At 28.9% G+C, this 26269-nt stretch overlaps 2 protein-coding genes across 5 annotated transcripts in view; one reads left to right on the forward strand and one right to left on the reverse strand.

Moving 5' to 3' along the window:
• Ten-m (teneurin transmembrane protein Ten-m) overlaps positions 1–26269 on the forward strand; it is an 856961-nt gene that overhangs the window by 11441 nt on the left and 819251 nt on the right. The gene's annotated exons all lie outside the window — the stretch shown is intronic.
• Positions 13206–23136, reverse strand: LOC145934778 (UDP-glycosyltransferase UGT5-like). 3 transcript variants are annotated; one of them, XM_083035522.1, is made up of 6 exons: positions 23018–23136; positions 16427–16826; positions 16035–16354; positions 14450–14669; positions 14042–14261; positions 13206–13632 (listed from the first exon to the last, which is right to left on the reverse strand). In XM_083035522.1, the coding sequence occupies exons 1-6, from the start codon at positions 23111–23113 to the stop codon at positions 13308–13310; spliced, it is 1581 nt and encodes a 526-aa protein (XP_082891648.1). In that variant the 5' UTR covers positions 23114–23136; the 3' UTR covers positions 13206–13307. The 3 variants fall into 3 exon arrangements, with proteins under 3 accessions (XP_082891648.1, XP_082891649.1, XP_082891647.1); XM_083035523.1 differs by lacking the exon at positions 23018–23136 and adding an exon at positions 18709–18908 and having other exon boundaries at positions 14600–14669; XM_083035521.1 differs by lacking the exon at positions 23018–23136 and adding an exon at positions 18709–18904.

Raw genomic sequence — 26269 nt, forward strand, 5'->3', positions numbered from 1 at the left:
CGAATATTTATAATAAATAAATAGTAAACATTCCAACTTTATGTGACCATTGTACATGAAAATTCATACAAGATTCAACAGAGATAAAAAAATTAATATATCATCAATCATAAAACTTACCGTTAAAATTTATCATCTTATAGGTATATTTAATTCTATTTTCGGAGGTATAGCTATGTTATGATCAAGGTTTACATGTGCAAAGAAAATTAAATAATCGATAGTTTCTATAGTCTATCGCAATATACAATATATATTTTATTTGTTGTCTATTATCTAAGCAGACAGAAACGAAGCGTTGAATTGATAGTGTTGATATACCTAGCCACTTGTCGATACATCTGTTGCGCTTAATGTGCACATCTATTAAATGAGCTTTCATTTGTCTCAAAACAGGTATTGACACATGACGTGTGATATCACTAAGATAACATTTTGCATAATCATTTTCTGTTATGTAAAAGAAAAGAATATTTTCATCTTAATGGCAATTTGTTTAAAACAGCGACACTTATTCTGAAATATATTTAAGTAGTTTTTTGAGCAGTGATGCGCACTTCTTACTAAAAAATACATTATGTGTTTATATTGCATTTAGAACGCTCCGTTTCCCCCCTCCCCCCTCTCTCTCACTCTTTCTCACTCTCTTTTCCTTCATTTTTCTCTCTGCTACATATCAGCAATCGTTATAAAAAATTCACTCTTTTCACATATTAGTTTTTTAGGCTCTAAGCCTCTAGGTTAAAAAGTGATTTTTTTATAAAAAAGATATTTAAGAAAATTAATAATAAAAACAATAACAATTTACAAAATGTAAAATAAAATAATATTAAAATCTGTATGCATAAATTTAAAGCCTAAATAATAAAAACTGTTATATATTGTTACAATATTAATTGCTCAAACTAGATAAAAAGAATAACTAACATATATCGGTACGCATCCCTTTCTAAAAAAACGCATGTTAAGTCGATTCTCGAAAGTCTCGAAGTATTGATGCTTCTTTTCCGCAATGCTAATTAGCTGTCTCAATTCGCGTTGTGCGTTATATTCGTAGCATCGAGATTATCAGCTGATAACTGTCAAAAATATGAACCGAGTTTTAAATATTATTACGTATTATTTAAAATATATTATTATTTTATTTTATTTTATTTTGGACTAACTGTCAAACTGCTAACCCTCGCGACGATAACCTCTCGATACTATGAATATAACGTATAATGCAAATCAAGGCAGCTAATCAACATTGCGAAAAAGAGGCAACAATACTTGCGAGAATCGACTTAACATGCCTTTTTGAAAAGGGACTAGAACGACACAAGCGCGATTCCTCAATTTTATATTAAAGAGAATGATACAGAAATCAGTTGATCACTGTCAAAAAATATTAATCGAGTTTAAAGTATTATAACATTTTATTTAAAATATACTATTATTTTAATTTTTATAACATAATATTATTTTAAAATTTAATTAGTAAATTAACGCTTTAATCAGCTGATTTCTGTCAAAAAATATTAATCGAGTTCAAACAAACTTTATATTATTTTTTTAAAAATATGATTCTTTTTAATATAAAATTAAAGAATAGAAAAATGTCAGAAATACAGTTAATCCACAAATTATCATTTGTTTAATGGAAATTGATTTTTGTGAAAAAACCGTATGATAGATTGATACTTTTTAGATAAATATTAAAATAGTTGCAATTAAAAAATTATTTGTTTTTGTTATTTTGTTTATTTGGTATGACTTTTTGAAGTGGCTTTACAAAGAAATAACTTATTGCTTTGAAAGATAGAGTTACTCAATCGTACATGTTAAAATATAATTGAATTCTAATTAAAATATAATTAAAATATAAATCTTACAATATGAAATGAAGTATTAGAAGCTGCTTTATATGTATCTTTAAATTAGGAAAAATCTTTTGAGTCGATGAGATCAGTGTGAATAATGAGATAAAAAGGATATAATATATAAAGGAATTATTCAAATATATTAAAAGTATAATAAATTAATGAAACATTATATTAGCTTTTTGTTTTGAAATATAATTAATAAAATACAATTATAAGTTTGCAGAATATATACATTACTATACTTATGCAAAATAGTATTATATTAATAACAATGTCAATTTTATATATCTTATTTTATAGCATCGCATAGGAACATACATTTTTATTTAAAAAAATAAAAATATCTAAACTCATATATATAAGCATTTTGTTATTATTACATTTTTTCTAAATTATTTTTTAGAACATATAATTATAGATTATATAAGATATATTATAATATATATTATAATATAATATATTATAATATAATATATATATATATATATAATATATAACGGAAAATAATCTTATAACTATATCAAATTATCTGTAAACTTATTATATTTTGTTCATTATTTCTAAATAAGCATTATAAATTAAAAAATATCTTTTAACATATATATTATACATTATGTATTATGACATATTTATATATATATATATATATATATATATATATATGTATATTATATATTATATATTATACATAAAAATAGAGCGAGAAATGAATCAAGAATGCCAGTTTTTATCTTATTTTTCTATAATGTTTAGTTTGTTCCGGGCGATTTAAGTCGTTAGAAAAAAATGCTGTTATATAGTTGGCAATTGTGTGATGTAGCATTATCTTCAGTATTTCTTTCGATACCTACGTCCATGTTGTTTAACCTTTGTTGTTTAACGATGGTTTGATGTTAACCTATATTTACATATAAAATAATAAAATCAATAAAAAAATTTGAAGTAAACAATATTACAAAGTTCTTCTTTAATTATGAGCGTTGTTTAATTAACAAGTCCAAATTGTTATTATTAAAATTCTTATGATTCATATATTTGTGAACTCGTTAATACAGGTTTAAATACAAAGATGCTTATTTAAATGTTACATTTTACAAATTAGTGATTACAGATCCAAATACAAAGATGCTTATTTAAATGTTATATTTTACAAATTAGTGATTATATTTGAATTTTAAATAGACGACAATTATTATATGTAAATATAAGATTAGTTAAACAAGGCTGATATTTAGACATTTATATATAATACTTTTAAAATACAAATATATGCTATTGCTGATTCGAATATTTTTAATATTTATGATAACTAAATGTTAACATTTGAATTTAATGTGCTTACTGTATGTACATACATACATACATACATACATACAGGAGCATGAAAGTGTCACATCTTACGAAATATGTCGAGATCTCGAAATTGACTGCACCAATTTTGTTCGGACTGATCGCAATCGAAAGCTTATATCGATATTATATCAGAAAAGTGTTGTTAGATTCTAGATTACGGTTTCAATGCTGAAGATATTTTAAAGTGCATTTGACAAAAAACGGAATCATCTTTATTCCTGATAAGCTACTCGTTACTAGCGTCTCGATGGTATGCCGTAAACATAATCGTCGCGGCTAGTTAATTTTTTGTACTTTGCGTCGCGTCTGACCAGTATACATGCAAATACACACACACACACACACACGCACTGACAACTGATCAGTATACATGCAAATACACACACACACACACACACGCACACACACACAAGCGATTCGAAAAGATAAAGAAACAATAATATCTGTAAAACTTACCATTAAAATTTATTTCTTCATCGTAAAACTATCTCTATTAAGTTATGGAATATCAAGTGGTTGAATAAATTTGTAGAATTGATTTCAGAATTGATATAAATGTAACCGCAAAATCGACACTTTTTTTCGAATACATTTATGTTCTCGAAGTATGCGTTTGTGCAATTGCGGTAAAATGTTGCGTGAATTTGATTAACGTGGTGTTCATTTATTAAATGAAATATTATTTGTTCCAAAATAGATATTGGAACGCTATACACAGTATTACAAAGATTACACTTTGCATTATTAATTTCTGTTATGTAAAAAATTTTCCACACCCAATTAGGTTCTTCTTGACAGATGTTACTCTCATAAACTTCATTATGTTCACCCAATATGTGTTCTCTGAAATGTACTAATGTTCCAAATAGTTGACGTGTCATTCTACACATACTGCACACTGCATATTCGTGTATAATTCTAAAATATTCCATTATCCAGTGAGGTTGTAGGTTTACTTCCAACATTGGTATGATATCCATTTTATATCACAGATCGTATTTTACGAAGAATATTACTATAATCGCGCGAAAAGCGTCTCTAACTGATAAAAGAAAAAGATCGCAAAAAGATGTATGTTTCTGTTGAAAACGATGTAAATATATACAGTTTAAATCTGTTCAATGCCTTTCAATTTTTTTATTATTTCTTATATATTGACAATAACAGTTTAGAATTGACAATATATATAATATATGTATAATCTATATCTACAAATAAACTAAAGACAATCACATATATTTATATATACTAAATAGTTTTATATATTGATTGTTTTTAATTTATATTATTTATATATATAAATATATATATATATATCAATAAAAATAATATTTTATGCTATTTATTTTATTATTTTATACTATTTATATTATAAGCATTTTACCAGTAGGTGTCTTTTAATTTTAATGTCGTTTTAATTGTTTTATATTTATTTTTTTGATATAAACGGCAATTTGCTTCAGACAAGCGACATTCATTCTGAAAAATAATAATAAAAAATTTAAGTAGTTCTTTGAGCAGTGATACGCATTTTTTATTAAAAATACATTGTGTTTATTGCATTTAGAACGCTATCTCTCTCTCTCTCTCTCTCTCTCTCTCTCTCTCTCTCTCTCTCTCTCTCTCTCTCTCTCTCTCTCTCTCTCTCTCTCTCTCTTTTCATTTATTTTTCTCTGCTACATATCAGCAATTGTTATAAAAAATTCACTCTTCTCAAAAATTATATTTTTTGAGGCTCTATAAAAAGTGATAATAATTTTTTTGTAAAAAATTTATTCTATAATCTATATAAGAAAAATAATAATAATTTACGAAATGTATAATAAAATATTAAAATCTGTATGCATAAATTTAAAGTCTAAGAAATAAGAAACGATTAAATAAAATTGTTAAAATGTTAACTGCTTCAAACCAGATCAATAAAATTAACTAAATATATAACCAGTATGTATTATAATATAAAATAAAGAACGTATTAAATATTTTAAGTAAATGTTAAAGTCTACAATAGAAACACACATGTGTGTTTTTATCTCTATAATTTTTAAAAAATAATAATTTATTTCCCAAAGTATTAATGTTATTTATTATGCTATTTATGTAATCTTAACAGAATGAATTATCGAATTTAAAATGTTACAAGAGATGAAAATATTAGAAATTGTCCAATAATCCAAAAATTATTATTTATTTAATGAAAATTGATTTTTGTAAATATAGCGTATGTTTATAATGCTTTGCAGCGAAATATTAAAGTAGTTAGAATTCATAATTTGGTTTTTTTTTATTTATCTGGTATGATTATTTTGAAGTGGCTTTAAAAAGAAATAATTTATAGCTTTGAAAGAGAGAGTTATTCAATCGTAAATTTTATCAATCAAACGTAAATTTTAAAATATAATTATAAATATCATAATATATGAAAGCAAATATTAGAAGCTGTTAATTTATAGTGTATCTTTAAATTAGAAAAAAATCTTTTAAGACAGTTGGATCAATGTGAATGAGATAATAGAAAAAGAACGAATAATTCGAATCTTTTTAGAGGTATAATAAGTTAATCAAACATTATAATAGCTTTTTGTTTTGAAACAATTATAAGTTTGCACAAAATATATTATTATACTTGCGTAAAATATGATTTTATTAATGAGAAATATATTAACTTTATAGGTATTTTTTTTTACATTCATAGCAGCGCATAAAAACATACATTTCTACTTGAAAATACAAAAATGTCTAAACTTATATAAGTATTGTTATTAGTACATTTTTTAAAATTATTTCTTTAGAGTATATAATTATAGATTATACAAGATATATTATAATACTAGCGTTTTGGACCGCGCTTCGCACAATATGTTATATATAATATATATATATATATATATATATATATATATATAATGTTATAATTGTATATGTTATAATATATTAATATAAAAAATAATGGATGTATAGATAAAAAACATTTTTCAATATGTGACGATGCTTAATTAGGAAATAGTTAACAAAGTATAAGTTTGCAGATAATTTGCTTTAGTTATAAGATCAGTTTACGTTATATAAATATAAAGAAAAAAATATATCAAGAATGTCAGTTTTTATCATATGTTTTTCAATAGTTTGTTCGGGATGATTAAGACAATTATAGAATAAAAAATAATGTTATAGTTAATAATTGTCTGATATAGCATTATCTTCAATATTTCTTTTGAAGCCTGCGTCCATGTTGTTGAACTTTTAACTTGATAGTTTGCTCGGTTGGGTTGCTCTACATACAAAATAATTAAATCAATAGAAAAATTTGGAATAAACAATATTAAAAAATTCTTTCTTATATATAAGCGTTGTTTAATTAACAGATCTAAACTGTTATTGTTAAAATTCTTATGATTCATATATTCAAGAACTCGTTAATACATGTCCAAATATTTTCAAAATACAAAGATCCTTATACATTTAAATAATGTACATTTTACAAATTAGTAATTATGAATTATAAACAGATGACAATTGTTATATTTAAATATAAGATTAGCAAACAAGATTGATATTTAGACACTTATACATAATACATTTAAAATATAAATGTATGCTATATAGAGTTGATTCAAATATTTATAATGTTTGTGATAAAGAAATGTTAACATTTGAATTTAATGTGCCTATTGTACGTACATAAAAGTGCATGCAAGTGATTGAGAAGAGATAAAAAAAAACAATAATATACCATCTATCATAAAACTTACCGCTAAAATTTATGATCTCATATTTTGTGTCGTATTTAATTCTATTCCCCAAGGTAGAGCTATGTTACAATCAATGCTCAAATGTGAAACAAATATAGTAAAAGGAAAGGTATCACGGTATGTTATATTGCAATGTATGCATTTTATTATATGTCTACTATCCAAATAGTCAGATAAGAAAGGTTCATAATGTTGATTTAGCCAGTCGTCGATACATCTATTGCGCTTAATGTGCGTATCTATAAAATGACTTTTTATTTGTCTCAAAGCAGCTTCCGGCACATGATATTCGGTATCACAAAGGAAACATTTTGCATTATTATTTCTTGCTATGTGAAATAACCATGTACATCCTTGGTAGGTGTCATTTGGATGTTCTTTGGTTACGTGATGTTCGATATGTTCTAATGTTCCAAACAGTCGAAATGCTGCATTACAAACAATACATCTTGCACGTACGCCTTCTAATCTAAAATAATTCATCATCCAGTTAAATGATAAGTTTTCTTCCATGATTCACAGTATTGACATTATGTCCACTTTATATCACGGATCGTATTTTACTAAGAGTATATATTTGTTTCCAACTGCACGAAAAGTGTTTCTAACTAGATAAAAGAAAAAGATCGCGAAAAAAGTATGTTTCTGTTGAAAGCGATATAAATATACACAGTTTAATTCTGTTTAATGTTTTGAATTTTCTTATTACTTCTTATTATCAACAATTTGGAATTGACAGTAATATATATATATAATCTATGTTTATATAAATACATTTACAAAGACAAATCAAGACATACTAATAACTATACATACATTATTACATACTTATAACTATAACATATGTATAATAAAAATTTTATATATTGCTTACTTTTATTTTATGTTATGTGTATTATTATATTAATAAATATAATAATATTTCATGCAATTCATTTTTATCATTTTATATTTTCTATTTTAAGCATCTTATCAGTAGTTTTTTTTCAATTTCAACACAGTATATTACTAAATGTAAGAATAAAGTTATTTCTCATCGAGAAATGTTTGTGGAAATTAATTAAGAAAAAGGGTTGCGGAAGGACATGTAATTTTCTCTATACATTGGGATGTAAATACTGATATAAATACAATTTATTTGTCTAATGTTTCAAATCACTTTTCTTCTCATTATTCGCAGTTTAAGATTCATGAGAGATTAAAAAAAAATATACATAATATCTAACAATAAGATAAAACAAGCTGAAAAATAAAATCGGCTGATCAAATAAAAGTTAGCATTAGCTAGGCTGATTTTAATTTGTTATGCATTGTAGTAATAAAAGAACAGAAATTTTTAATTTAATTTATATAAATTTAAATTATTTGCAACTTAAAATTAAGAACAATCAAGCAATTGATACATATGTATGTATTGGATGATTGCAAAAGTTCGTGCCCGATTTGAAGTTATTACCACCATCTATGCAAATCGGGCACGAACTTTTGCAATCATCCAATATGTATGTATTATTACAATTATCGACTTCAATTAATACGCAGTAAATATTCGCACCCCCTACGGTGCATCAAAGTTTTATTTATAAGAAAATATAGTTGTGTGAATTGAAAAAGAAAATATAATTGTAAAAATGGATAGAATAGCAAATCTCTTCGTGATAGTTAGAAAACAATTATCGCAATTATTTCAAATGATCATCTGGTGTTTATCAAAATAAATCAAGCATAAGGCACTTTTTGTGATTTTGATAAATGTTCGCTGTTTTTTTCTAAGTTTATACGAGTTTGTCAATACGTCCAGTATATTGTAAACAAGTTCAAACGACACGACGCAGTTGCCGAACGACGAAAACTCTCAGGCGATACTTGAAGGCGAGGAGAGACGTCTCTAACGTCGCCACGGAGACATTTGCATACTTGGGTATTCATGCAGGGGAAGCTTTCGTCGGCACATTACAGGATCCGGGATTGTTGCGCGTGAATACGCGACACTGTCTGGGAAGCGACTGCGAGAACGGCAAAGAGACGGCACGGAGGAGAGACATTGTGCGTTAATGCGAATAGATGGGTGTGTATTTACGATCGCGGGGATTCGATGCAAATAAATTATGAGAAATTATGTCTTACGACACATAATTGGAGAATCTTGTTTAATCTTTACACACACGGAGCTGCACGCGTTCATTTCCGCGCGTCACATCGTGAATATTACCTGATAGGAGAATAACTCCTATCAATTTCTATCTGTAGATCAAGAATTATTGTTACTCTATTAAATGTACTATATAGTACATTTACGTCTTAATTTGGTCTCGATTTTTTTCCGAAATTCGTCGCAAGAGTCACTTCGTTTTTCAATCGCGTCGAGTAATCGATTCGTGCGAATGAAATGAAATGAGATATTCTCCTTTTCTCTTCTCGCGCCGATCTCTTTGCAGGATCGTTGTCGTCTCCGTGCCACCGAGCCGGATAATTGCTTCGATTATTTACAAGATTTCTCCGTGGCGGATTAAAGCGATACCGTCTCCTATGACGCGATACTCACTCTTCCCCGCTTCTTTGAGAAATCTTCCTGCTTCCTTTTTCACTCGATCCATCTTTTTCTCCTCCTCGCTCCTATAAAGCCTAATCCGATCACGATGAAACGAGGTGTCCGTTCAAGTGTAATCCCGCGATAATGGATATTGCTATTCAAGGTATTTCTCGCATTGAATGACAAGTCTCATCGTTGCTTTGCTAGCGGTAAAAATCCCGGAGAATGACGTGGTTCGTCGTTATAAGTGCAAGAAAAATTGCTTTAGAATTGAATGGCTAATCGAATGGTTCGATGAAAGCGAATAGATTCAACCTTCTCTAAAAAATTTAAAAAAAAATTATATGCAACATGTTAAATATGATATATAAAAAGCATGATGTAGAGACTAAAGATACATTTCATATAAATATAAGATACTTAGGGACATTTAATTGTAACGTTGTTATTATCAAAAAGCACTCGTTTAATTTATTTACGCTTATTCTCTGCAACCGTAGTGGTCCCTTACTACTTCCATAAAGATAAGGGCTCCTTGTTCAACGACAATAAACCGGATCCGGGTGTAATTTCGTAAGCCCTATATCGGCGAAATCGACGAGATTCGCATTTGATATTGAATTATGAATGCGTCAAGCGCGCGTGACGTGATCAACCGAGGGTGTGAATGGAATGATAGTATAGGAAAGAGAGAGAGAGAGAGAGAGGAGAAAGGGGAGGAAAGAGAGGGCTTGCATGAAGCGTGCCGCAACCGATCCCACATCGTAGGTATTATAAGTTCAGTCGAATCCTTCGTGGGAATGAGCGGCTTGCGCCCGCGAGACTCACCTTTGCATTACTGCCAGCTCGTCCCCCAAGTGTAATCTCTAAGCTCCTAAAAGGTATTCGCCCCTTTCAGCCCGACCACCGCCGCGCTGCTGCTTCCTTATACACACACACACACACACACACTTTCTCTCTGTCTGTCTGTACTTCCTCCTTCCCTTAACATAGACTTCGAACTTGGCGTTATTGAGGGTGGTTTTACGCGCGATAAGACGCTAAAAAAATGGAAGCCTTCGAATCATTATATAGAGTACATATGACTGGATAGTATTATTGAGAAGAAATAATTTTCTTCAAATTCGAAAAAAGAAAGTGATCAATCTTCGTAATTTTTTTTAAAACGTATTACTGTTTGTTATTTTAACTTTATTATGCTACAATATGTAATGTGTTTTGGAAAAGAATCTTATTTTTTGTAAAATTGAATATATCTTTGGAACTTTTAATTCTCCAAAAAGAATTTCTTGAAAAAATTTAATGAGATCTGTGTTATTAAACGTTGATTTATCAAAACAAATTAAAAACAGTGAATATAGCGGATGGCAAAATTAAAAAAATTTTTTATTGTTGCAAAAATTTTTATATGCAAATCTCTTATAATTTTATTAGTAGTTCTATTAGTTAAGTAAAAAGGGAATACTCTATAATGTATGTCAATAGGAAAATGATTCGTGAGGTGTAAGTTGATGTCAACATCTAAACATCTTTTGTTTCTAAAAAAAAACAACTTTGAATATCCGTCGAATACGGCTATAATCAAATTGTATGTCTTAATCTATATTTCAATATTTTGATTAGAATTAGCTTCAATAAATAAAGTAAAGTACAGATAAAATTATATATATACTATATCTTTCAAAATTTATTTTATTAATAAAGATAAAAAATAAAGTAAAATTAAAGATAATGTTATCTTTTAAGATTATATTTTATTAGAGAATTTGTTCAGAATGCCACTCGTTATTCTAAAGATCCAGCTCTGTAAATTAAATTATGCCGCATTCTTTAGTACATTATCCGTCTTTAATTTTTCGAATGCTACAATGATCTTTGCTGTTTCTGCTTCTGTTAGTTAGAATAATTTTTAAATTTTATGACATGTATCTCTTGAAGAAAGATAACAATATTTTTAATCAAATATTGCAGATTGTGTATCTGATAACTTTTAGAGCTTGATAAAAAAATACCACTTAATACTATCAAATATTTATTTCGTGAGTGATTGACCTCTCTCACATAAAAAATCTCTTCCTTAAAATATCAAAATAACAATTTAATGCGGGGGAAAGGAAAAATATACAATGATAAATTATTTTTGATAATAGTATGGACTATTGTTTTAATGACGCACGTGAAATAAATCAGTAGGCGATGACTCTCAAATATTTCGATTGAAAGCTTGTCAACTCAATATTCAATTATTTTCGAAATATTTCGAAATAAAGATAGCCTGTTGCATTTCACCACGATTTTTTTCAAACAATGCATTATTTACAAAACGACTGACGGATGATCGATAACAATTGCAATATTACGTAAATTACTTTTTTTTATCTACACATAGCATCTAGACTTACAATGCTTTTATCATATATCTTATTTAATTCTATTGTGCATATTTTCATCTTTCTTCTTCCTTCTTTTTTTAATAACTGTATATATATCATTTATTTTATATAATTTTATTTACTGATAAATGTTACGAAATTTTGACCGTCATGTTGTATCATAGTCTGTGTTCGTTGATCCACTCCTTCGATTTGTACTCGCAGAGGTGCCGATGCGATAACCGTGCGTATACATACATACACGCGTGCACGCGTGTGGTCGCGTTTTATTATATACACTGGCCGAGGAAGAGGTATCCTAGCGCATCGTTACCATCAATAATTGCGCGATCGGCGCGCAATCAAACGCGCTCGGCGATGCACATTGAATAATATTTCGTATCATATCAAACGGCGACTCGTTCGCAGATACGCGGCGAAATTTTCAAGCAAATAATGGCCGATTGCGTAAAGCAATTTCGCGGCTCATTGCTATTGAAACGTACACCAATCTCTCCTCTACCATCCCTTCTCTTTTTTCTTCTCCCCCCAACCGTTTCTCTTCCGTCCGCCATTGAAGCGGACGTGTCCGTAGAAATAAACAATTTTTCCGACGAGTATATTTTGAATATCGCAACCGCAGAAATTACGAACAGGAAATTCGTGAAAAAGAGTTATCATTCGCAGCGTATTATTGTAAAATTAAATTTAAATTTGCACTGGAATCAGCGATTTATTTTTCGATATTCCTCGCAGGATATGCTTATCACTTGCTATTTGTTACATGAGTTTTAATTTTTAATGTTATAATTTATAAATTAAATATGTGTGATTACATGTACTATTAAATGCTCTTTTCAAGCAAACTTAATTATTATATAACAATGACTTTATTGATGTCTTTTTGCATATGTGCTATTATTATTAATAACTTTATAAAATTAGTATACGCTTTAATTCGGGACTTTGAAAAAAATAGTCTCGTTACATGCGTAATCTCCTAAAACATTATGCTTTATTGCGAGAAAAAATAACATTTTTTTAGATGTCATTTTATATCCGCATCAAATCGAGAATGAAAAATCGGCGGTTCTATATGCAAAAGAAAAAAGAGAAATTTTATCGTGATATAATCGGCAACATAAAAAAAGCGTAGGTAGTTTGTAAGCCGTATAAACGATTCTGCAATTGTTGCAATTCGAATATATTGATTTATTAATTCATTGTTCGAAACATTTTGATTGCGTTATTAAATGTTCTATATTCTGTTATTATTCACTTATTTTTCATCACGCAAGTATGATGCAAGATGCAAGGTAATCTGGGACGTAAAAACGACAATACATATACATAAAAACTCGTAGGAACATTATTTTTTTAATAAATAATTTATAGTAAAGATGTTGTTTTAGATCATCTTTATTTAAAGTTATCATTGTTGCTTCTTCGCGCTGGACAATGGTTTGATCCATGCAAGCACGCGTTTGCCGATAAAACATATAATTAATATAAAGTAATAATAAATAATACATGCTACGTAATATAATATATACACAACGAAGACAAATAATATGAGTATAAGACCTATTATGTCCCATAGTTGACTCTTGTACCAGGGCATATTTCGCGTTTTGTTTCGAAGGTGCTGTGCTCCTTTATGACGTATGACGTGCTCGATCCACCAAACGGCATTGTTCAATGGATCGTACGGCACATCATGCAGTAAGTCGCGCAACTTCAGCATATTTTCCTTATAACTAAAAGTAGAGAGATAACACAAATGAATGAATTAATTAATTAATTAATTAATTGCTCAAACATCTCAAAATTTGCTCTTATTTTCGATCTCAATTTTTTTAGGTTTATAGATTCTAGAAAATTTCAATAGGTTTAACTTATATAGAGGAATTGAGTTCCTACTTTGTGCCCTGACAGTAAACAAACAGTTTCCCACTTAGAGATTTAAAAGAAGAGCTTTTGAAAATTGTAGGTTAAATAGTTTCAAAAAAGATAATCTGACTGCTTAAAATAACAAATAAAAGTTAGATTGAAAATTGAGATTAAAAGTAAAAAAATTTTTGAGATACTGATAACTACGGATATGCATATTTTTTAAAAGACGGATTCACGGCTAATAATAATAATAAAAAAAAACAAAGAAATTACCTAGAATTTGTAATGATCTCATATATAGCTTCTCTGAGCTCGTCTTCAGTTACGTCGGTGATGCTAAAACTTTTTCCCGATCCATGATTTATCAGTTGCTTTACGTTATAATATTGATCGACAAGAACGGGGAATGCAATCACAGGTACTCCATTTTCTAATGTTTCCTCGGTACTCTGTAAGCCTCCTTGATACATGAAAAGCCGTATGTTTGGATGTGCTAATAAGATAAACAGAGAACTTTTATATAATTGATCATTTTCGACGGTATTACATACATTTTTATCTTTTTTCATGTGTCACTTATTTTTGTAAATTTATTTCTTATATATTTTAGAGAAAAATTAGTCATTTTAATCTATTTATCAACATTTCATATAGAGATTTCATGCGATGAAAACTACGAACCTAGAATTTCATGCTGCGACAACCACTTCCTCATAATAACATTGTTTGGTTTATTCGGGAAATCGGACTCAAACTTCCACACTACTTTGTAGGGTAATTTTTCGAAAATTTTTCGAAACATGTTACGTCTTTCAATAGATAGAAACTCACCTCTTATATTGGAGCCTAAACTGAAATATATAAATCCTTCCTTCGCGTCATCCAATTCTTTCTGTAGGTCCTACAAGAATGCGCGCGTTCTGCTTCAATTAATTTTACTTTTTATTTTGTTGTAACATTGAGATAAAAGAGAGAGAGGTATCTGTATCATATTATATTATATATTAGAAACTTTTGCAATATTTTCCTTGTGTATGTGTATGTCACTGGCGGATTCTGGGGGAGGGGAAGGGGGGGTTAAAACCCTCCCCTTGCAAATAAAAAGAAACAGTTTTGCTGAATTTGTTTAAAAAATATAAATAAAGAAAAACAAACATTAAAGAGCTATCGACGTCTGGATCCGCTAGTGTATATATATAAATATAAGATATATATATATATATTATATCTATAGAATATATATTATATAGATACAAAGAATTTTACCTAATTATTTTTGTGCATGAAATTATCTCATCATTTCATTCTATGTCTGACTTAATCTATACTTAACTCCTTGAATGCGTAATAAGTATAATTTACAGTGTATCTTATACTTTTATATATATATATTTTATATATATATTTTATATTGTATATATTATATATATATATATATATATATAAGTATAAGATACATTGTAAATTATACTCATTACGCATTCAAGGAATTAAGTATAGACTAAGTCAGACATAGGACGAAATGATGAGATAATTTTGTTGCACGAAAATAATTAGGCGAAATTCTTTATATCTATATAATATATATATATATATATATATATATATATAAGTATAAAATACACTGGAAATTATACTCATTACGCATTCAAGGAGTTAAGTATAGATTAAGTCAGACATAGGACGAAATGATGAGATAATTTCGTTGCACGAAAATAATTAAGCGAAATTCTTTATATCTATATAATATATACAATACGTATATATAAGATACATTGTAAATTATACTCATTACGCATTCAAGGAGTTAAGTATAGATTAAGTCAGACAGGACGAAATAATAAGATAATTTCGTTGCATGAAAATAATTAGGCGAGAAATTCTTTATATCTATATAATATATATATATAAATATATATATACTGGCGGATCCGGGGGGGGGGGGATTAAACCCCCCCTTGCAAATTAAAAGAAACAGTTTTGCTGAATTTGTTTAAAAAATATAAATTAAGAAAAACAAACATTAAAGAGCTATCGACGTCGTTGATCCTGGAATAAAAGCTAATCATGAAACCAAAAATATTAAATAAAATAATTTTGCAAAACCCCCTCTCATTATCGACGTCAGGATTCGCTAGTGGTGTATGTATATATGTATGCGTAGCATGTTTTCGTGCCAAATGTTTTAAGATGTTGCAAAAATTTCTTAATATTATCAGATGTTGCGACATTCTCTGTTTATGGTTTACATTGCTCTTATACGCACCTGTGGTAGACTATCGTTCTTCTGAGTGATTTGACGAGATCCTCTTATGGGAATGATTCCGGGAACATATGCGTTTGGATAAAGGAATGGATGATAATTCGCTAAAAGTAATGCCATATTTGATATAAGCTGATGAGCGGGCGGTACGCTGTCCCCAAAATATTTCCTGACCATCTTCTCTTGCACGGGGATAATCTTATATCGATACCAGCATAATTGATAAATGCTGTAGTACGCGTTGAAGAAACGGTCTATCAAATTCATATCTTCATCCAAATTCGCTAATAAATCCGGCAAATAAGCCCACGATATGGGATTTCCTGCGAGAAACACAATTACATTGGTGACATAATTGTACACACATATGCACGAATACTAAATATTCCGCTTACCGAATGTGTAATGATGAATAACCGTAGGCGGTAGCGACAGGACTCCAATCAGCGATGCATTGAAGCGGTATGATAGCGCATAAAATGCGTCGTGCAACAGGGATTCGACTATGATCAAGTCAAACTTCCCGGTGTAGTTGGATGATATTAGCTGTTGCATGACTGGATTCGATAGCGCAGTGTCGGTTATTTCTTTATTACGTTGATAGAAAACATTCAGGATCCATTCTAATTTAGAATACGCAAATATGTCCACGTTCTTGTCCACTTTGTAAGAGGAATAACTCAACTTTATTTCGGTGTAATTCTGAAGAGATGAATTATTCATGGGAGCCGGCGTAAAAACGGTTAACTTATGACCTCTATGAGCCAGTTCCACCATTATCGGTCTGAAGGCCACCTATAAAAAGTTGTGAAGATTAGTAGAATTATATCATTAAATATTTATAAATTTCTGCAACTATGGAAAGTAATAAGCGATATATTTGAGGCCTATAATTATACACAATATGCACTTATAATATAATCTTGATATCTTTTAGAAAGAGTCATGGAGCTTTTGTAATTATACGTATATATTCAGAAAATATCTAATATTTATAATTATTGCCACAAAATGTTACGATACATCATAGATGTGTAGCATAAAATCGTAAGATTTTATTACATAGATTCTTTTCAAATATTTCTCAAATAATTTAGAATACTTTATTTTGCGATAAAATAAATTTGATAATTGTTGATATAATCAGTCAGGAAAAACGGATTTTATTTTGTTATAATTATTACGCATAAACAATATATGTGTTGTAGTAATTACATTTTCTTAAAGTACACGCTTGTCAAAGCCTGTCCACACATAACCATGTGTGTATAAATAATAATAATAATAAATATATATGTACATATCGTATTATTATATCAAATTTTTTAAAATAATAATATATATATTATATATTATTATATCAAATTTTTTAAAAATTAAATTTATTTAACTTGCTAATATAGATTAGTAAAAATAGTAGTAAAAATACATTTCCTTAATGATAAACAATAAGATAGAGCAAAAGCAGGCAAATTTTTCTATAGTTAATTTCGTTATATTGAATGATAATATGAAGCAGATGCGAACGTAGTGTGAAAACTCATGTGCGCAACAGGTTAATATTGTATATATCGATTAAATGCACACATAACTATATGTAATATTTTATAATATATATATAGATATATATATATTTCGACGCTTTTTGGGATAAATTACTTTAAGCTTATTAATTATAAGTTTACAAATAAAAAAAAATGAACAAAGAGAAATAAAAATAAACAGATATACATGGCATATGTATGCAAAGATAGTTATTGCGTCAAAAATTGATGTACATATATATAGCTTCAAATCACGTTGACAAATGTAAAGATTGTGATGTTTTTTTAATTTTTCACAATCAAAGAAAGAAGATTAATATAGTGTAAAAATATCTCTCTTCTCGAAAAATTTGAAAATAAATATATCTTTTATTAAATTTGACAGTAATAAAATAGGTACTATTATATAGAAAAAAATTTTAGATCTTGAGTAAAAAATATCTTTACAATTTATTATATTTATATAAATTATGAGATAAAATTTTTATTTACATCTCATCTAGTTTTCTTTATCCATAAACCAACGTAAGTAAAGAATTTAATATCCCGCATCGTATACAAGAGCACGCCTTTTCGTGCAAATCTCTACGATGTAAAGCGGATAAAGGCTATGTAGATAACTGAATTTTAAACATAGCTCACACACAAGATGCGTGTCCTAATAAAGAGCACCGCTCTAAAATATTTTCATATAACATTTAACTCTTTGACGGAAAACATATTATCTGAATATATTTCGCGAGAATTTTTATATTTCTACAAATTTTCTATATACATATTTATTGTATAAAATAAAGCTTCCTTGTATATAAATACATAAAAATTTAAATGTAATGTAATATAAATGTCTTTTTCAAAACTAATTACGCGTTAAGGAAAGTTAAGTTAAAGACAACTTTTAAAACTATTATTCTATTCAAAGTTACTCATTTAAATAATAAAATAAAAAAAATAATTTCTCAATTTGTATTTTATTTTATTTGGCAAAAATTCACGAAATTTTAAAGATATCTAAAAATAGATGCATCTTTTAAACACTGACGTTGTTTAAGAAAGTTTTAAGGAAGCTTATATATGAAATACTACTTTACAATAAAATGATAAAATTCTTTATATAACATCAGAGAAAAAACCTGATGGCTGTAAGATGGCTCCTGTAAAATCACAAGGATGCGAGCAGCATCAGCGATGATCCATAGGATTGACACTATTAAAATTAATTTTAACGACATTTCACAGGATATACACACTATCCTTTCACGGCTGTTGACTTCTTTAAACTGTAGCTTCTAGTTGTGAGATGTTTTTTTTCTAGTTTCCATTTAGAAGTTTAAAAGTATAAGTATAATTACACGGATAAGATAACTTGGATAAGTGATGTTAATCAGAGTTCTAAGAGCTATGTGTTTCCTAGTGCATTGCATCTATATGTATATAAGATAAGAAGAAAAAGATTTTTAAGTTTACAGATTGATGTCTTTTGAGAACAGATATGAATAATTGACGTACCAAGATAATTTATAATAAATATTATTTGATTCTCTAGTATATTTAAACTATTTTAAGTATATAAAGATACATTTTTAAAACAAATGTAGAAGTTTTACATATATTTAAATTCCGTTTTCATTTTGAGACTAAATTTAAATTTTAACAAATTTTTCCAACATTATTTGCTTTTTAAAATGCATGACTATTTTCAAAATAAAGGAGATCATTATTATATATATATATATATATATATATATGTTTACACGAAAGAATTAGAGATTATAAGTTTGCGCAATTAATTAACTTTCGCGATTATAAGAGTATTGAGATGATAATTTATAGAAGCAGATATTTCTCGCAATACATTCATTTAAAATAGTAAGCACAAAAGATGGAAATTATAAATTATTGCTTATTTGTTTATAATTATAAATTATTGTTTATTTTACTGGGATATTTACAAGCGATAGTTGATATTCTTTAAATATGCTTGAACGTAACGTTTTGCTTCACAGTTTAAATTTTTCACTGATTCAAATGTAATTTGCTAATTATTTTTGGATAGAAAATGTGCAATATGATATGAATCGCAGGATCGAGTGTTTAAAGTTTAAAGTAACAACACGCCGTGATACGTCAAGTGTATATTAATAATTAATTTGAAATTCAAGAGACATAATATTCTCCATGCATTTATTTTGTAATATATTAAAGATTTTATAATAACAATAAAAATTGTTACTCAGTGTAAAGCATAGCGCGCTATTGTTTACCTGCGGCCTTGATTCACGCGGCAGATGATGTGTATGATCTTTCGAGATGCAATCGCGAAAAATACCAAGAGATATCAAAGGCGATTATCTGTTATAATTACTACAATTAGTAATTATCAGCTCGTATAATTAACTAATTCTCGTGATAAGCAGCGCGTGAAGGTGAATGACAGACATCTATTTATCTTTCGCATATATTTCGCACAATATGTATATTAATTCTCTCGAAGTAGAAATCATAGAGCATTCAAGGAGTTAAGTATAGATTAAGTCAGACATAGGAAGAAATGATGAGATAATTTCGTTGCACAAAAATAATTAGGCGAAATTCTTTATATCTATATAATATATACAATATGTATGTATAAGATACACTGTAAATTATACTCATTACGCATTCAAGGAGTTAAGTATAGATTAAGTCAGACATAGGACGAAATAATGAGATAATTTCGTTGCATGAAAATAATTAGGCGAAATTCTTTATATTTATATAATATATATATATATATATATATATATATATACACTGGTGGATCCGGGGGGGGGGGGTGTTTGGGATTAATCCCTCCCCCCTTGCAAATAAAGAAAAACAGTTTTGCTGAATTTGTTTAAAAAATATAAATAAAGAAAAACAAACATTAAAGAGTTATGGACATCGTTGATCCTGGAATTAAAGTTAATCATGAAACCAAAAATATTAAATAAAATAATTTTGCAAACCCCCCCTCCCCCATTATTGACGTCAGGATCCGCTAGTGGCGACAGTTAATTTAATTGCGCAGGCTAATAATTCTTACTTGTTTGTAGAGAATGTGTAATCGCATTATGTAATATGTACGTACTTGTCATGATCGTATCTTGAGAGATAATGTGATGACATTTGTAGATTTATTGACATTTTTGTTACTGATTAGTGTGCACGTAATTTCGTGTGTTCGCGAATAAATGCTATGAGAAAACAGAAATGGAAGAATAAAAGAGGAGAGGAGGACAGTAACTGACAACGGTAGAGCAAACGAGGAGAAAAAGTGAATAAAATATAAGCATTATAATTTATTTTATTTATTATTTATTATTTAAAATTGATTACTATATAGCTATCTCCGCGATAAAGAATTTTACATAATATAATGCATATATGTATAATATATTGCATATAATATATATTTTAAATTTTAGTTTGAGTATTTAAAATAATTTAGAATAAAATATCTATAATATAATTAATATTTTTATATATAGATAAATTTTAAATATGTTAACATAATATTTAAGATTTAAAATAACTTTAGATTGGTTATCTGTATTATTTATACGTATATTAAATTTTTATTAACAAAATACATATATTAAATTTTTATTTAATGTGAGAAAGTTATCATTATATTAAAAGTTAAATTAAGAAAGTCATTAAATTACGAAAGTTATCATTAAGAAAGTTATCATTATATTAAATAAATCCTCAAAAAATTTTTTCTTTGAATTTATGTAATTACGTATTTTATTTATGAAAGGGAGAAATAGATAAAATAAAATTCAATTGCTCGTAATAATCCTTTTTTTATATATTAATTATTTTGAACATTGCTTTGTAATCTGAATATATTCTTGCATTATATAGATCAATGTTATATATTACAATTCTGCTGCTGTGCGTCTTGGTGCTAAATTATTTTTTATTTTAATTCGAGGTAAATGATTTGCGATTATCAAATAAATATAAGATACATGCGTAGAAAAAAGAATATTAGAAGAAAACGAAAGATTTTTTCTAATCCTAAAAAGAAATGCAATAATTTTCATTTCTGACACATAACTGATTTCTCGTAGAAAGGATTCTTCTAAAATGTAACGTTTCGCGCGGATGCGACATCGTGCTCCCAATTGTCTCTTCGACATTTCATTGCGCAGGGCGCACACAGGTTGCATTGGGAGGAAAGGGAGGAAAACTGTGGACGAGGAGGTTGATGCAAATGGGGGGAACCTGGGGAACGAGCGTTACCATTATCATAGGTAGCACGAGGAGCGTCATTGGCCTAATTGGCGTCGGTCGGCCGAACGTTTTGCATTTACTGTAGCCGCGCAGTTGTGCGCAGCCACGCGTGATTTCCCTGTGCACGACCATCTGCACGCATCACAAACCTCGAAAGGGTGCTCTTTCACTGGAGTTGCTGCCGCCGCCGCCACCGAAGGGGGTTGGGTTCGTATTTCGGATGGACGATGGGTGGCGGTGGGAGATAGCGGCGGCGACGCCACCACCAGAAAGGCGACCTATATGATGAGAGAGAGAGAGAGAGAGAGAGAGAGAGAGAAAGCGAAAAAGGGAAAGGGGAGGGAAGTGGGCACAGTGCGGCTATTCCAAAACAAACATACGACTTGGACAGGTCGAATCGTTTCCTGGTTGGAAGCTTGCCTGGAAATCGGCTACGCGATTCGTACGCGAAAGGCGCGAGTTATTGTCGGCGTTTCGGCCGACTGGTGCCAATCGATCGGTAACCTCATGCTATTTTGTTGCAAAGTTATATGTTAGGATTTTGCAGATTATTCGTCGCGCTCAGGAATATTCGTAGATTTTCGGATTTTGTACTTTCGGCATAGTGTTGTCGATCTAGTTATTGGTATCTCGTTAATTGTCGAAGCTCATGTTAACCAAGTTATGTGAGCAAAGATTAGAAACAAGAGAAAAATTGATTGAGAAAAATCATCGATTTAAATAAAGTGCAACAATTATAATTTGTCTATATGCGAAAGTTAGTAAAGTTAATTTGTTTATATTAGAATAGTGTATAATAAAAAAATTACAAAGTAGGTTTAAAGATTAGACAAAGATAATATGGGCCGATTGTTCCAACTTCTTGGTTTCGTTCTCTTTTCAGATAAGTTAAAAAAAAGGACATATGCTATCTATCGGATAAAATTTATCAAAAAGTTGGAACAACTGGCCCTAAATATTTTAAAAGTTATTTAGAAAGATATTTTATTAACGCTTGCATTCAATCATATATTCTATTTAATAATATTCTAAAATAATCTAAAAAGAAACAAAATAAAGAAATAATCGAAAGAAAAAATTTTATAATATAATAAATTATATAATAAATTATTTTATAATATAACGAAAATCTTCTTTATATAAAAGAAAATAATTGTATAGATGTTAACCTAATGACTAAGCCTGATGACTGTAAAATGGATGTGGAAGGATTACAAGAATGCGAGCAGCATCAGCGACAATCCATAAAATCGACACTATAGTTGATTTCAATAACATTATTACTAGATATAAACTTTTGTCCGCACTATGGATTTCTCTAAATTACTGTCGACTTCTATGTGCAATTCACTTTTAAGCTTTAAAAAATTCTACAGATAAGATAACTTGAATAAAGTCATGATCAGGGTGCAAAATGCATGTCCAAACCCATTTAAAATGAAAAATGTAAAATAATTAGAAGCTTTTTATTTAAAAATGCAAAATGCAAAATGCTTTTTAGACATCTATTTAAAATAGGAAATGGAAAATAGGCATTTTTAAAATGATTTCTTCAAATATACATATATGTATATACATATAATATATAAATTCTTATTTTTATTATTTACTTCTTACAATTATTACTTATATTTAAATTCTTATTTTCTTATTAAATGTTTATAAACTTTATAAATTTTCTTTATAAGCTTTCTTTATAAACTTTCTTTTATAAACTCTTTAAACATTTATAAACTTTATATAAACTTTATATATTTTTCATATAAAAAAAATTTTTTTTAATACAAAAAACAAAATTACGTAAATATATTTACATGTGAAATTACAAAAAATGTTTATTATTGTTTACAAAACATTTCCTTGATGATTTTATTAATAACATTTTGATTGTTATACATATACATATACTTACATAGTATTGATATCCCAATTAATTTTAGTTTGCAAGAAAAATACATTTGAAATAAAATATGGGTAAGAAAAATCATTTAAATGTAAATATAAAATAGTTTTTAAAAACACGTATTTTAAATGCAAAATACAAAATAGGCATTTTACATTTTACATTTCTATTTTAAATGCATCTATTTAAATTAATGCACACCTTGGCCATGATATCGATAACGTGGTAACGTGTGAATAATAATTATTCTTAAGTAGTTTTTGCAACAAAAAACAAATGGCACAATTGATTTTTATCTTTGAATTGTGAGCATTTTTAGAGTTGTATGATTAAAAATAAGATATTTCCACATAAAAACATGTCAATACTTGAATTAAATTATACTATAATATAAATGAAATGAGAATTAAATTACGTGTCATAAAGAATTATAGAAGAAGTTATATAAAATAAAAATTTCTAAAAAACTTTAATAAATCTAAATATAAAATTATTGTCATTTCGATTTTTGCCTGTATCAATATTTTCTCGATATTTCACTGCTCAAAATATTTCACACGACGAATTCTGCGTTTGATATTTTTTTCCTCGCCAAACTTCTGTTGCATACACACACACACACACACAAAGTACTAAAATAATATTCTAACTTAATAAATACGAATTGAAGAGTCATAAAAACGTGATGAGAAATTATATAAAATTTGTTTCCCATTATTTTCGATAATAACTTTCGAAAATCTATCTGTATGGTCGGCAGAGAGACTTGTCGTTCTTCGAAATGCTTTTACAAATCATTTAATTTATCGTCAAAATTATCAGAATCTCGGATAATGGTATAGCTGAACAGTAGGATATATTCAGATGTATATATACATATGTATGTTTAGATGTACATCGATTTACATAAAACGAGTGCGTCTGCACCGACGATCGTTGAGAAATTAAATTCGACGGACGGAATAAGTAGTCGAGCCGATCGCTGGAACGCCGCTGCGGGATGCTGAACGAATCGAGTCAGACCAACGACGGGTCGGTATGTTCAAACTCTCCGGCTTCGGGAGGGTTCCTCGCCTCGCGCTCTGCGGAGGAGAGATACCGGGCATTATCGGGGAACTAATTAAACTGGAGTATAAGAAATAAAACGAAGAGGGAGAGGAGGAATTCTCGCCTTCTTCTTGCGGATAGACGAGCCGGCCAGGTGCTCGACCTGGATACGTCGTACCTATCTACTTACCTTACCTATCTTACGCCGTGTTAGGTCGAAGGTTCGTTTGAAGGGAAGGGGTGGGAAGATGAAGGGGGAGAGAAGGAAGGAGTAGGTCGATGAAGATGGCCTTATCGAGCTACCCTTGCTCTCCGACGCTCTGCTGCTGACGCCGCCGCCGCCGGAGGCCGGAAAGTAATTAGGGTGGAAGCGAGAGATGTGGCGGATACTGTAGCGCGGTAGCTGTTTCCCTCCTTGCGCGCCGGCCATAGACAGTCATTGTTATCTAACTTAAATGAACCGCGTAATAATATCGTTAGAGGCGTTTCGGTATCGCCGCGTCCGTCGAGACGTCTTCTTGGCCTTCAGCAACCGGGCAGCCCGAGTGACGCTACCCGTTTGTAATTGCTTGCACGATTAGGGAAGCGCTCGCAATATTCAAACCGGAGTAAAGTGTGGTCGTCGGTGTATAACGTTTAAACTATCTCATAAACATCCACGGAGAATTAATTTTTATTAATGATATATTAGAGAAGATGTCTTTAAGTGCTCTAAATTTTTGTTATATGCGGATGATCTAAAAATTTCGTCGAGTTGATAACTCTGATGACACAGTTGGAAATAATTTATATATATATATATATATACGTAATTATTTTTTAGATGGGACTTCTCTCTTGGTAACGAACTCTATTCGTGACTTAGATGTAATATTTTGCACAGATTTATCACTTGAAAAACATATTTAGACAGTCGCAAGTTGTGTGTTTAAAAATCTTGTGTATATATTTTAAAAATATTAATATTTAAAAATTATTATTTTTCTCGTTAATTATAGACAAAGCTGAAATATGTTGCCATTGTTTGGGCACCAAACCAAAAAAATTGTATAATAATTGAGAGGATCCAACACTGCTTTCTCTCTATAGAATAAATTTTCTTACGGAGAATCCAATTATTACTCCAATTATACATATAATTTCATACTAAGCTTAAGTTAGTAACATTAAGATAAGAACATAAAGAGTAGAAGAACTTTTTTAGATTTATTGTTCCTCTTTAATTTGATTAGTGGTATTATTTGCTCTGCCTTATTGAATTGCATAAAATTGCATATTCCAGCCCGGCCTCTTAGATATAATTTAATTTTTTATAAGAAATTGCATCGTACTTTCTATGGTAAATTCAAACCCCTAAATTAGGTATAGGTATTTATTGGTGAACAAATTCTCCAATCTTGTGTATTTTTTTCATATGTTTCTTAGCTCTTTCAAACGTTCATTATCGCATTATTTTCGTTAGATTTTTTGCATTCTAATGTTTA

The sequence above is a fragment of the Prenolepis imparis genome, unplaced genomic scaffold (assembly GCF_030444845.1).
Source record: "Prenolepis imparis isolate NDT839.2.m4 unplaced genomic scaffold, iyPreImpa1.0 SCAF_4, whole genome shotgun sequence".
Taxonomy (NCBI): Eukaryota; Metazoa; Arthropoda; class Insecta; order Hymenoptera; family Formicidae; genus Prenolepis; species Prenolepis imparis.